We start from the raw sequence: 14,426 nt of genomic DNA on the forward strand, positions 1-14,426 counted from the left end.
AAAACATATCCCACGTAGTTCAATGTCAGGCTGATTTCCCCTGTCCTGAAGGTGAACCTTTCCTGGCGCTTCCAGTTACTCCGCTCCATCCAGCAGTGTCACCACTAGGTGACTCCCCAGCAGCCTGTTGAACACGGTGAAAGTCAAGCCATTAGATTTGTTGGAATTTGGGGCATGGTTAGAAAGAGATGCCAAACCAACGCACTCTGCTCTTCCTTGTTGTGGCATGAACCTTTGCCCTTACTTATTTTTGGTTTTATTGGTCAGATACTCAGACTAATACGTTTTCTGAAGGCAACTTAGTGTGTTAACGGGCTGAACAAAATCAATACATAATTTAAAAAAATAGCAGCAGTAATGTTAATGAAAAATATGAAGACTTAGTAAGAAAACAAGTATTTGGGAAGAAGAAAAAATGCAATCTGGTTGATTTGCATTGACCCAGCAGGTTAGATTCCAGCGTTATTGCCAATGCAGCATTTTGTTAATCAAATGAGAGGAGGCCTTGGTTTTCCAGGGAAGGCTTAATTCTACAAATACAAAGGCCAAATGAAAAACAAGTGGCTTTTCAGCTTGGACTTTTTCCACTGCCTTGTAGTGTGTGCAACCAAAACATTGGAGTCAGTTTACCTCTCTGATTCACGTACTTGTGTATACTGTTTTACATATAATAATGAAGATGACTTGCTTTATTGACATTAACCAAACAGAAAACAGTAAGAAAGAAAAATAAACAAAAGATTGCTTTAACGTGAGTAAAAAAATACCAGCTACAGAGAATGAATAATGCCTTGGAAAATGAGCCGACTGTCTGTCTGACATGCTAGGAAAAAGCATCTGAGCTCTCCAGCCTTGTTTCTCTTCCTGAGAGGATTAACCGGATACAGAAGCTTCACTGGCACTGTAGAAAACAGAATATTGTGGGGGTTTTTTTGCTATTAGATGTGATACGGTGGATAATAGTTTACATATTTATTTACTTCAGCTGTGGTGGTCTGGTGTTGTCAGAAATACTTCTCTCTCTATTATTTAAATAAGATGGCAACCTGAAAGAAGGCCTTTAAATAATGTTTTTGTCAAAGCGAAATATAAGAAAATGTTCTTGCATATGCTTTATAGAATGTTATCCATTGCTGTGATAACAGACAGTTTTCCAGAAAATGAACTGGCCGTGCAAATGATAAAGATGCACAGTTCGTCTGTGTGGCATAATGCATGGAGCAGTGGGAAGGTGGGAAAGTTGAAGCAAAATGCTGGGAAAGAACTGGTTCTTCAGGCACTGTTTTTCAGCATCTTACCCTTTTCTTGCTGACAAAGTGAGGAATATAAACAAAGTAAAGACACAAGCTTCTTTTAGGTGGCTGTTTTTGCAGATTAATTGCCCTGATGTAGCTGTTACCTAATGCTTTCGGCACAGGTTTTATGTGCAGTCCTTTCAGCTTTGCCTTCCCAGACAGTGAGGGCTTTGATCTGATGAGCAAACCCCGCTCTGCTTCCCGGCCGGCCTGGCGCAATTCCTCGTGCTCAGTTCTCTCGTGAGGTGTGTGCTAAGAGCTGCGTAGTGCCAAATCCTGCTTCTACTGAAACCAGCAGCTTATACTTTGACGAAAGTGGGATTGAGTTCCCTGGTCCCTGCAAACAGCAGAAATGCCCCCAGATCTCCTATTTGACAACCCAGTTTGCCTTCCGCATTTGTCGTCTGCTCTGTGTTCAATATGAAGATGATAAAGAAAATACTTTTCCTCTTACAGCAGCAATTAAAGCTCCTTATTATCCTAGCAGGAAGTGACGGGGAGGCTGCAGATCTTTTGACAATATTTGTGATAACCCACATGAAAGCCTAATGCATACAACCATATAGGTTAGCTTTTCCCTGGAGGAGTCTGTGCAAGAAATACTGGGACGTGCTTATGCCAAGAAGGAAGAGATGTTTGGAAAAACACCGCGAAGGAATTGCTCCCAAGTGATTCACTAGTTTAGATGTGTAGGATAATTGATGGGAAAAGTTGAAGAGGTACAGTCTGCGAAGCCGTGCTGGATCGCTGCCTGCCCTGGTTTGTGGCACAGGCTCCGTGTGTGCCAGGAGCGGAGCTGCCTTTAATCCTGCAGCAGCTGATGGTGGTTGTGCCTGGCACAACAGGGCTGCCCCCTCCCAGGGGGAAGTGGCTCAGAGTGCCCAGGAAAAGAAAGGAGGAAGAAGGATGGATGGAGCAGACAGGGAAGTAGGATTAATGTATTTGGTTTAGAGGGTATTTAGGTGTTTTGACACTCCTACGGAGCAGTGTCTCAATATATAATTTGCAATCCAAGTAACAATAGCACTGCCTCAAAGGCAAGTTCATTGCAACGCTGACTGCAGATACCATCTTCTGGTGTAATTGTTTCTCGAGACGGGCTTCCCTTGTAGTTCACAGCCATCCTTCGTTGGTACCGTGAGGGGGCATGCAGACGTGACAGAGCAGGTATGTAGTGAAATGATGTGGTTTGGCCAGGAGCCACTGCAAATGAGAAATATTTAATGGTTGTATGATACTGCAGTTACAAATATATAAATATTATTCCATACTCACATAACTGTATATATATAGGGTTCCACATGGGGGTGTGCATCTGCGTGTAAGTACAAATACGCACAAGCAATTCAAAGGATTTAGTTCATGAGCTGGGGATGGCAGCACAATTCAAAAGCAGCACATGCACACATAATGAGTAGAGATAATGCCAAACATGTACTGGTAAAGATTTACAATGTTTAAATGTTAATGTCAGGGTTTGAGCAAATTTTTAAATATATTTTTCAGTCTCAGGCACGTTCATGCAATGCCTATATGGTAGATGCTAGAGTAAGTGTTTTTTACAAATCTTTTATTCTATCCACAGGGCACACATTTTAAGCAAATAGATACTTGTATATAAATGATGTAGGAATTCCCCACAGTGAGTACGTTGGAGAACTCACCTGGGAGAGCAATCCTGGAAGGTTGTGCAGGGAACGCGGGTGTGTTTTTGGCTGTTACCGTGAGGTGTCACCCTGCTAAACGCCATCGCACCCATCCGGCCTGCACCGGGCTGGTGTTCTCCGAGCAGCCAGATCCCACAGCTATACGGACATACAAGCTATCTGCCCTAAATTATTTCATTCCTGCTTAGGTTGGCAAGGAAAACAGTTAATTCGGGTTGTGTTAAAGGACCGCAGGAGGCGGTCCAAGCCTTCAGCAGCAGGGCCGCGCGCCCCTTCTGCAGGCGATGGCCCTGGCTGCAGCCGCCCCACAGGCCTGGCTGCTCCTCAGGCCCCAGGTCCCCTTTGCTAAGGCAGCCTGAGTGAGGTCATGGAGTTGGCACATGAAAGCACTTTGTTCATCTCCTCCTCCGAGAGCACTTTGCTCATCTCCTCCTGCTGGTTTGTGTTACTGCGAGGCTGTTCTCCGTGCTGCAGATGGCGTTCGTTGTGCTTAACCATTCCCACAGCGCGGCAGTATCTGTGGTGATTAACATTTTTGCCTTTGTAAGAAGTTTATTTGAAATGTCAAGCGCTCCTGCATGAGTCTGTTGATCTTCTTCAAGAGAAATACTCATTTAGCAAAAATGTGGCTTTCCTGCCCTCCTATTCTTCAGAGGCTGCCGGATGAACAGTAGGTGCTAGTGTGGACAACGCAGTCTGTATCGATTCCAGATGGACATACATCCATTTCCAGGCTAGACAATTAATTTAAGTTTGTTTTGTGAAGTAATGTTGTTTCAATGACAGAAAGGGAGTTTTTATTTAAGTTGCTAACTGATAAATGTACGTTCACTGAAAGAATAAACATATGTCTCTGTTCCTGGACATGGGTTTTACCACAGCTTAAGACAGAAGATTTACATGAGCGCCTCGGTAAAACATGGGTATTACATCTCCAGGCTGTGCACCAAGTCTTGCTGTGTTGCCACCAGAGTAGGCTGGGGTGTGGATCTCCCACATTTAAATTTGTACTTCAGGCACTTGTGTGATGTAATTTGAACACAAGTAAGTTGCGCTATCCGGACTTCTTTGGAAGTGTACATTATTCTTTTATGTCCATATAAACAGTACAATCCTGTGACCTCTTGGTATGAAAACTGAACCTGCTGCTAAGCAGCTTCTTCATTTGATGCCACATGTGTGTACCTTGTTCAGTCCTCCCGTCTGCTTGGTAGATCATCCATAATCATTGTTAGCTGCTTACATACATATTAAACACAGGCAGGATCACTATGCAGCAAGGAAAGAGGAAAATGTGATAAACTCGTTGGACATGTTGCGTGTATACCTATTAGCTGAATGCAGTATTTATTTTGTCTCTTTACAGAGAAAGCGTGTGGTGGGCCCCAGTGAGCTTCCTTGTGAAAGTCGGAATAATCTCATTACTGCTACTGCTTAAATGAGTGGATAAATATTTTAAGAATTGCTTTGTTACAGTATTATTTATTTTAATTCGATTATTGCCTGAACCTAATCTTACTTTCAATTAGTTTTATAATGCTTATGAATTATTACCTCATTTTGCAAGGAAGAAGGATGTGCTTTGAGGCAGAGAATAATGCAAGCATATGAGTAGTCCAGTTAAGCTAGTCACACAATCTCATTGTTAAGCTGGAGAGCTCTGCTCTCACAGGTCTTTCATGTGATTGCTCTGAATGTACCACGTCCCACTGCATTTTCTTTTCAGACATACTATATGTAGAAATATACTTTAAATACTTAAACAAGAGTATCTACTAATATACCTGCAGTATCTCAAATGGCTTAAAAATAAATTGTATTGATTTTTTTTTTTCCTTTCTAGAAAACTTCTGGAGAGAAAGAAGTCTGAAACAGGTCTGCAAGGGGTGACTGGAGAATGGTTTGAAGAAATACAAAGAAAAAAATTTCAGAATAACACTGATGTCAATACAATGCTAAAGCCACCATTAGAGCATCAGCTAAGGAACAGCAAAAAGACCAGTAAGTTGCATTTTCCCAGTTCCTTACCTATATGATAATGGTCACCAAACCAACGTCTTAGAGCATTTCAGAATTTAGTGGATAAGGAGTTTCTGACACGGCATTGAGTTTTTTCTCACGTCAAAGTTTTGCCAAAAGTACGTTTTCAAAATGAGCATGAGTCTTTAAGCAGATTCTGTTAAAAGTAGAGGTGTGAGTCACGATAGAAAATCCACAATATTCTCATTCCATAATTGCTTTTACTACAGTGAATGTAGTGGTGGTTTCCCAGTTGATTTTGTACAAAATTCGTTTCAGCCTTACCTAGTTTTCTTAAAGAAACTAAAAGTATCTAAATGACATTTGGAATAAGTAGGTAGTCTGGGTTTGGGTTAGAGACTGTATTGGCAAACAACTTTTCCTGGTAGCACTGGGTAGAAGGCACACTAGTGCTGATTATCAGGGCAGGGGACACAGCCCGGAAAGCTGGGCTGGCTGAGAAGCAATGGCTAGAGATCTCATTTCACAGGTGGTGTTGCCCATCCAAAATGAACATGCACAAAAACCATGGTAACTCTACCAAACACAGCATCTGTGTTGCCGTGTTGCCTTTTTCATCTTCCCTCCAGGTAGTTTTCATGCATGATGTATGCTTTTATTCCATTCGCATTTGTGCACATTTTTCACTGAGCTCTTCTATCTGAGCCTCGTAGCAAGTAGAAGAACCACTTGAAAAGAACTGTATTTCAAAAGAAAAGTGAAAGACTACAAAATTTTGTGAAACTACAGCCCTCCACAGAACCTCTCTCTTTCCTTTCTCCCTAGATACCTCTCTCTTTCCTGCCTGTTTACACCCCAGCATCCCTGGTAGTCCACAGCTATCTACTATTTTTCTCTTTCAGAGGTGGTCTAATTGATGCATTAGCTAACTCAGCTCTGTGTGATTGTTCAATGGTATTTAACTTTGAAAGCTGCTCTTTTTATTTCAGATCTGAAGAAGGGGTTGTGTGCCTCAAAGGTTTCTCTGGTATTTCCAACTGTATGAGTTGGTTTAACAAAAGGTACTACTTCTACCCGCGGGTCTTGCTCTGCCTACATCCTTAGACAATCCTGGCTGTGGCAGAGTGCTGATAGGACTCTCCTGATGTCACCTTCATTGTCAAGTCAGACAATGACACCAAGAGGTTAAGCTCTGAAAGGGGTAAAGGATGCAGCATTTCATAACATGTGATTGTCACTGAAGTGAAAACAATTACACGTGGGATTTAAGTCATGTGAAATATTCATTTCATGTTGGACTTGATCCAAAATACTGCCTCATGCTGTTTTTATCGGCGACATTTTGCTTCCATTTCTGTTTTTGCTTTCTCCAGTGGTCATTGGATAAGCCATTTTCAGGGTGTTGTGTTGTTTCAGACATGATGTTTTAAACAGGAAAAAAAAAAAAAAAAAAGCAGTGAATCCTGAGTGAGTCTTTGTTTCCTTATGTCCTGTAGTTTCCTGTGGAATATTTTAGTAGCAAACCCTGCAGTTCCTTTCCCTAACCTGCGAGCAATTCCCAGTGATTGCCAGCTGCTTCCACAGGCAGCCTGGGTTTATTCCCAATGGCTTGCTACAGTTGAAGAAATCAAATCATATCCTTCCCAGAGAAATCATTCATGATATATGGCACTTAAAACAGCAGTTCTGATAGGCAGTTTGCAGCAGAAGATGTACACTGGTGCCTTGGAGTGGCCCAAGAAATCCCATCACAAGGAATTGCATGATACACAATACTGAAGTCCTGTTAGGTAGTCACACCGCAGTCCTTTAAACCATTGTACATTCAAGGTTCTAATATTTATATTTCTTGTAAAAGCAGAAAGAAAGTGACTAATGATTGTGTTTGCCTCAATTTTCAAATGTTTACCTTTATTTTAAAATGTTTCTGGTTTTCAAATTGTTGAGTGCTGATTACTTTCTGAAAAGCAGCCTCCTTTATCTCACATGTGCCACCCAAAAAAAAGAGTACTTTTTGAAACTTTAGACCTGTTCATCTTTCTCTTAGCCTTCCAGTTAGGCATTAGAAAGCAGCATGTCACATACTCTGTCCAAAAATGTAAAAAATTGGATTTTACTGGTATAAAAGGTAAGCGAAAGAATTGTGAAAGCATAATGTTTAATGTACACTTTAATACTGCTTTTAATAAGAATGTGAAGCAAATCAATTTTTTATAATATTTTTAGATCACAAAGAATTTAAAATGTCATCCCACACAAATCCTCAAGCACAAAAGAACACTTCCGCTTCCTTTCTGGGATTCAGATCACCTTTTGCTTGGCTTTTCTCCTTTAGAAAATCAAGGAAAAAACAGATTCAGAAGCAACCACGGTAAGCTATGATAAGAACATATGTTATTTCTAACTTTAAAAAGTGTGTAAATTGTTCTGTATTTTGTTTAGAAGAATTAATTTAATTTAAAATTAATTTTTCTGTCTCTTGCCTTTCACCTTACCAGGAAGGTTGCCATTTTACTTGGTAACGTAATGAGAGATTATCTGTTGTGTGTCAGAAGAGTGAGGATTAAGTGTCAAGTAATAGCTACAGTCTCTTGGCTGAATCTGTTCTGTTCAGGTTTTGCATAGAGGTTTTAGCTGTATTACAGCCCCTAGACTTAGCAGTGGCTGCATTCTGCTTGATTCCTCTGCAGGAGGAGAAGATGTAAGGTGCATGGGGATCTGGTGCCCTGTAGCAGTGATATAACAGGGAAGCATCGGTTTCCCAGGCCGTGGCAGGGAACATGGGCCGCAGGCAGCTCTACTGCAGCAGTTCCCACTGTTTCTAGCCCAGAGGCAGCTTAGAGCTGGGCCTGGAGCTCAGCTGTAGCCAGCCAAACCGGGCGGCTCCCGATGCTTTTGTCTTGGGTGCTGCGTCAGGGCTTTGGTTCCAACTGGAGCGGTACCAAGGATGGGCTCATCCGCAGCACGGGAGCTGTGGTGTTGGAAGAGCATCCTTCTCCCTCACCGTCCACAGGGATAAAGCTACTGCTGAGAGGGTAGAGGGGCTGCACTCAGGCTTGACAGGCTGACTGTTATCTCCTAATTTTGTCCAGTGTGGCACAAAATGCTGATTTTCATGCTGTTTGAGGGTGTTGGGCTGGTTTTCTGGTCCCTGCCTGGGGCTCCTGGGTGTCACTGAGTGGCACTGAGACAAGGAACAGCTCCAGTGAACAAAGAGAGGAAGCACAAACCTCTGAAGAAATGGTGATTAGTGGGATAACGAGGTTTTGTGGCACAGCAGCTTGCAATTGCAGAGTGTTTGTATCAAAGCAAGATGTGTGAGGAGAGGTTCCAATAGAGGCAGCAAGTTTAACTTCGTGGCTGTTTGCTGGTAACAGTTCTTCTACATAGCAATGCAGCACAGGGAAAACAAACAAGCAAACCACCATTTGCAGAGTTCTAACACTGACACCTGTCTGTGAGATCTGCTCCCTCCTTCGTCCTTTGTCCCGTGACAGGGTAATGCCCCGTATGCTGGGACATGGCGCAAGGCTGCGGGCACGCAGGGCACCGGGCCAGCGAGTCCCTTGCCAAGAGGCACCTTGGTATTGGAGAGTCAGATCTCCAGGGCTCTTCGTACTGGCTTGCTGCAAGGCAGCTGAAAAAGGTGTAGGCTTTGCTCTAGAGCATAGGCATTGGAGCGATTTTTTACTTAAAAAACAAACAAACAAAAAACAATTCATACATGCTCATTTCATCATCCCTTGTAACAGGTATTTACCTCACTTTTCTACAGAAAATCTATCCTATCTTCGATTCCTATGCCTTTGGTTTTTTCAAGCGCACAGCTTGAAAAATAAACAAGTCCGTCCTGACGTGTAACTGAGCTGATTGCCACATTTTCTAGTCACGCCTCTCTGTCGAAAACTTCCCCCACCCTCTTTTAGGTGTTGCCGTGGCATGTGGTTTGCTTGATGCATAGACAAAGCACTGAAATAATCTGCCTCTCACCAGGTAGAGTTATTCTGGAGAGTTAGTGAAGTGCAGTAGGAGGCAGCAGTGTAAATCCTGTAAATAAGTCTACCTGGCAGAAGTTTTTAACTAGCTAGGCATCAATGGCTGTTTAGAGGGTCCTTTTTGTGCTGGAAAGACATTTTCCTCAGCTGTGGTGGTGTTCTGCTGTGAGAATAAATTATGGATGCTGCAAAACAGAATATGCGTATGTGGAGATACAGGAGATGCTAATAAAAGGTTTGTAACTGGAGTTTGAAGGTAACCAAATGTTTGATGTGTTTCAGAAATGATCGATGTTCTTGAATTTGTTATTACTCTTTTCTGATCTGTAAGCTTTATTCATTCTGGAAGAGAAATGCTATTTAATCGTGTTTTCAGCATGTTGGTGTTACGTGTCTGCTGCTTAGCTGGCTTCTAAGGTAATACTGATAAGGATAGTATAGAAGAAAACGGATTGCAATCTGACATTAGACAACTTGAATGTGGCCTGGGGAAGACAGGTGCCGCAATGAAAATAGCAATTTGCAGCAGATTTCAGGTCATGGTCTTACATTATCGTTATCAGTTGAGATAGTAGTAGTCATACGTATTTTTAATCTTACACTCTCTTGTTGCAAACTAGATACATATGTATATGTAAGTGAAAATGTTTAACGAATAACCTCTTGCTTTTCTGAAGTAAATAGTGGTTTTTCTGATGGCAAATGTTTTTGAGCTTGAGAAAGTTTAACTCCTTGGCTTACTATGGGTAATAGATAATGTTTACATGTGTGTGTGCCTGTGTGTATGTGAACTAATGTAAACATTGCTTAAAAACCTTAACCAAAAGAGAAACTTCCTAAAATTACTTTTTCCTAAAATGTAACGATGTTTCTCTGGAACGAAATAAAACTTTAATTTTTGGAACGCCGAAAAACTTGAAAGAGTGAAAAAAAAAAATGAGGCAGGTAAGGAGGTGGAGAGATTGGTATGGGGAAAAGATTAAAATAACCTTGTCTGTGTAAGTTGCAGGGAGGAAAATAAATCAGGATACAATGACCAGTTATTTCTCAAAGAACAGTGACAACAAAGACGTGGAGGAATTTAGAATAATGCCAGAGGTGCAAATGAAAATTTAATTTTTGTCTAGACTATCAGAAGATATTTCTCACTGAAGAGTCTGCTTCGTGTAAGCTTCATTGCGTGGAGCAATTAATTCTGCACCAGGCACAGCACCAAGCAGGGAGAACAGTAGGGAGCAGCTTTGCACAGTAAAGCTGAAGAAGAGAGCTTCTAGCAAAGCTTTTGCATTTTTGTTATGCATATAATGAAAATTGAGATAACTCGCTAAAGCACAGGTTTTCATTGAACTTGGTTTGCAGGAAATCATCATAAAAATTCTGAAACACGAGTTTAATTCTTAATCCGTGGTAGAAGCATTAAAATATATTCAATGTCATTTTAGTATAAAACAAGAGTTGCATATACCTCTGAGTCCTGATTCTGTAAACCTTATTCACAGGGAGTGGTAACCCTCTGAATTAATGGCTGTTCATGTTCAGTACTACCGAGAAAAACTAGGAAATTCAGATTCAGAGAGCCTGACCTGATGCGAAGCCCGCTGAGGTCACCAGGCTCGTTTCCATTGGTTTCAGTTGGACCCCATGGCAGAGAGGAATCTTGGTTTTAAAGTTCACAATTACAGAAGCAAAAACAAATTGCACCTTTCAACTGTTCTTCCCTGCCTGCAAGCACATTGCAAACAAATGACAAAGCACTTCAGGAGGAAAGGCTTGGCCACAAAGAACCTGCCAACAAGCCGGTTTCTACTTGCTGCTGAAGCACAATAAAATAGTCTGCCTGAGCACAAGAAGGTTTTAAGAGCCTAAGAACAAGATCATTCAAAAAGACTCAGAGACAAACAGGAATGAGCAGAACCTTCTTCCCCCCCTTTTCTTTCTCTTGAGAACTTCCTGGGAAAAAGCCTTTCTGAGACAAGGAAGGACTGGCAATAAGCACAGATGGAGCACGATTTCCTTCAGGGCTTTTGAAGGGTTTGGGTTTGCTTATCTGTAAAATAAGTGTTTGTAGACCGGAATGGACTAAGTGAAGTCAAATATTGTTCTTGTTCCTTTAGTTTCTGTATCTATTTATATGTCTGCAAGTGACCCAGGAGAGCAGCATGCCTGTGATGTGCAGTGCTTCTTGGCTCACTCTGACAGCTGCATTACTCACAAACACTCCAGCCAAACCCCTGCAGTCCTGTGTAGCTTAGGAAAACAGACAAGCTTTCTATTCTAGTATGTCTTAAAAAATGATAAATAAAGGCTGTTTTGGATGGGTAGCAGCAAATTCCAAATTTACACCGAAACCAGTCTGCTGTCTCACCTCCTTCGCAGGGACACAGCACAGCTCTGCGTGCATGTAGGGAAATATGGCAGAGAAAAGCAGTAGAGTTTCAGATAAAAAACAGTTACCAATATATACATGGTTAACTCCAGGTATTCATAGTACCTGCTACATTACTGTTCTTTGGAAAAGGAAGTTATAATATCCTATTGTAATGCTGGATTTAAACAATGACTTTATGGCTGTTGTAAGCATTAAGATATCGGTAGGTTGAGATCATACTTGGCTGTGCAGGTAAAATATTTGCAAATTGACAAGGCCAAACCAAATGGTAAATTTCTCCAGCATTTTTGCATTTTTTGGTTAGCAGGATTTTTTTTTTTTTTTGGGGGGGGGGGGGAGGGGGAGAAGGGATTCATCATAGGGAAGACTTTTTTTCAAATGCCTTTTGGTAGTTGTTAAAAACAAACTGCTGGTTATTTACTACTGCATAAAATGATTTCATGTTCCGTTTCCAAGCCAACATTTGAACCCTCCTCCTCACAGATATGACAATTCTGCTAGCACAGCTCCGAAAGTGGAAGAAATGGCAATGGTAAGTGTCTTACCAACTTTATTTGCAACAATGTGTAAATCACAGCTCTTTTCAAATACTAATCCCCTTCATCTAGGCTGTTGATATCTCTTTTTTAATAATATTCTTGCAATTCTTGTTTTAAACAGTGAGTAAAACATGCTGTGAACCTGTTGAAGGCAGTGAAATGAGCTTGCCCTGTTAACTATAAAAGTCAAAAACTTTTCTAGGTAATACTGAATCTAGCTCTGATCAGTTTTCAGTTCTTTCCTAATAATGAGACTACTGCATGAATAATGCCCAAACTCTTCACATCTTTTGGCAATTGTAACCAAAGTACAAACAGATAAAACCTCACTTTGAATAGTTTATTTACTTTTTTTTTTTTCCTTCATTTGTACAAGAATGAAAAACAGTAGGTGACATGGGCAGGCTGTAAGCTAAAGCATGCTCCTGCAATGTTTCCATGCACAGAATTCCCATGTATATGTGAATTTTGACAGTAGAAAATTAACTTTTGGTTGAATGTTCTGTATTAGAAGCATAAGCTTAGTTCAAGTATGAAAAACAAATGTCTATCTGATGTAATTTATGTGTACTCTGTTGAAATAAACAGATTTCCTCCAAGGATTATATTTGTTATTTTAATTACTTTATTGCCCTGTATTACTAACATGTGTTTTGTCCCCTTCAATGGTATGGTATAACCACAGAGGGGACTAAGAAGGTGTACAGTATATAATCAAAGCTATAGAGGAGGTAAATTGGACACCACCCTTCTCTCATACTTCAAAAACAAAGGGATAATCTTTATTAATATGTGACTGAGACAGAGATCTCATCAGGATTCACAGAATCCTGGCTATTATACAAATACACTGCTGTAGCTGGGTAATTTTTATGAAAAACATGGGGAAGGGTCTCAGCCAAAATAAAGCAGCAGAGGGTGTGAACCTCTCCAGGTTGGCGTGTAAGCTAAACTCAGACAGATGGGGAGTAAAACAGTGTTTTTCCTGCTGCTGAAGGCATCACAGCCCCTCAAAGTGCTGGCTTAGCTGTAGTACTGAAACTGTCTAATAGATCAGATGTGGGAAGAGAAAATGCTGCAATATGAAAATTGACTGTGACAATTACTCAGTTTCTGTTGGGAGTTCTTGTGTAGATTTTAAAATGTGCTAGTCAAGGAAAAAATGCTTTGGAAAACTTAAATGAAGAGATACTGTACAGTGAGGATGCAAATGGAAAAAAATGAGTAAACTACACCTGTTACTATAAGGTTATTATAACCAACGTGTCCAACACGTGCTACAGCATGAGGACCTGATGAGCAAATCTACTTATATGCATAGATCTAAAATCACGTTGCCTTACTCTTTTTAACAGGCTGAAATGTGTAATTCCCTGATGTCAACTGATGCAACTGGTCATTCTTTTGATGTAAAACAAGATGAAATGATGGAAAAAAGCACACAGGAGTGGAATGAACAGCTAGAGAAGGAGTTTTTCAGTGGTAAGTGCATGTGCTTACTTTGTTCTGATACTATTGCTGTCAGAAGTGACTATGGTGAATAGTTCCTTCTGCTAAAGCTTAAGCTGCAAAGATATGGCTTATTTCTGGTGCAGTGGGTACTTTTTGCTGGCTTTGTCCATCTGCTCTGATGTAGACTTTAAGATGTGTCACTGGTTCCTCTTAGAGCACGTGTCTATCTCTTGCTGATCCAGTCCAGAAGAATCACATCTGAAAAGCGTGCATCTCGCTCTGCTTTATTCTGGCAGGAGCCTATATTCTTTCTCTAGATCTAGACACATAGTTATGGGAGAAGTATTTCACAGCAGTTTCCTGCATGCATAATTTTGATAATGAATTACTGGGCCTGCTTTTATGAATTGTAAGGCCTCAAGCCACAGAAGCGAGAGGCATTATGGCCTTCAGTTACCTTTCTGGGAGCCCTCACAGAGCCAGTCTCATGTTGCTGTTTCTTTTTTTCTGACTGCTGAGAAGCGAAGCAGGATCAGGCCCAGATGATGGGTGTGCTGCCACACAAAATTACAAGAGGTCAGAGCTGGGATTGAAAGCATGATCAGGAAGCAGTGGGTGAGTTGGCAGTGCTGGAAGCAGGGAGCACTGCATGGTGGACGGTGGTTCTTCAGAAACCCACATGCCCATCGTCACTTTTGGGTATCAGTCATAACTGCGCACATTTGCCCACTGGCAGAAAAACTCTTCATAGGTTGGCTGATGCCCTCAAAATAGAAGACTCAGAAACAACTCCTCTTTTTTCTTGTGCTAATGTGAGTATCTCAAAACTCTTCTCTCTTCTGTGCTGAAGAGAAACTTAGAAAACCAGAACAATTCAGAATCTGTTCTCACTTTTTATTCCACCCATACATACCCAGCAATGTTTTCTTAGTGATCTGGTATGATCAGCCCAGATTTGTTTGGATTGATCAGTCAGTCTTTTTTTTATTTAACTGGGTTAGGAAATGCTGTAACAAAACTGCCAGATCCATTTGTGGTTCTGTCTTGTGTGTGCTATTTTCAAAATACAGAAAGAATACAGTTAGCAAATGCGTAATTATTTTTTTTTT

At 41.0% G+C, this 14,426-nt stretch overlaps 1 protein-coding gene across 2 annotated transcripts in view; it reads left to right on the top strand.

Moving 5' to 3' along the window:
• The window catches only part of EXPH5 (exophilin 5), a 33,289-nt gene that overhangs the window by 11,254 nt on the left and 7,609 nt on the right, over positions 1-14,426 (top strand). Inside the window, exons 2-5 of one of the 2 annotated variants that reach the window (XM_032202557.1) lie at positions 4,806-4,963; positions 7,169-7,313; positions 11,783-11,858; positions 13,221-13,347. In XM_032202557.1, the coding sequence (XP_032058448.1) occupies positions 4,806-4,963; positions 7,169-7,313; positions 11,783-11,858; positions 13,221-13,347 (506 nt within the window). The remainder of the gene's footprint in view (positions 1-4,805; positions 4,964-7,168; positions 7,314-11,782; positions 11,859-13,220; positions 13,348-14,426) is intronic. The other variant, XM_032202564.1, reaches the window with a different exon arrangement.

This window comes from Aythya fuligula, chromosome 1, assembly GCF_009819795.1.
Source record: "Aythya fuligula isolate bAytFul2 chromosome 1, bAytFul2.pri, whole genome shotgun sequence".
Classification (NCBI taxonomy): domain Eukaryota; kingdom Metazoa; phylum Chordata; class Aves; order Anseriformes; family Anatidae; genus Aythya; species Aythya fuligula.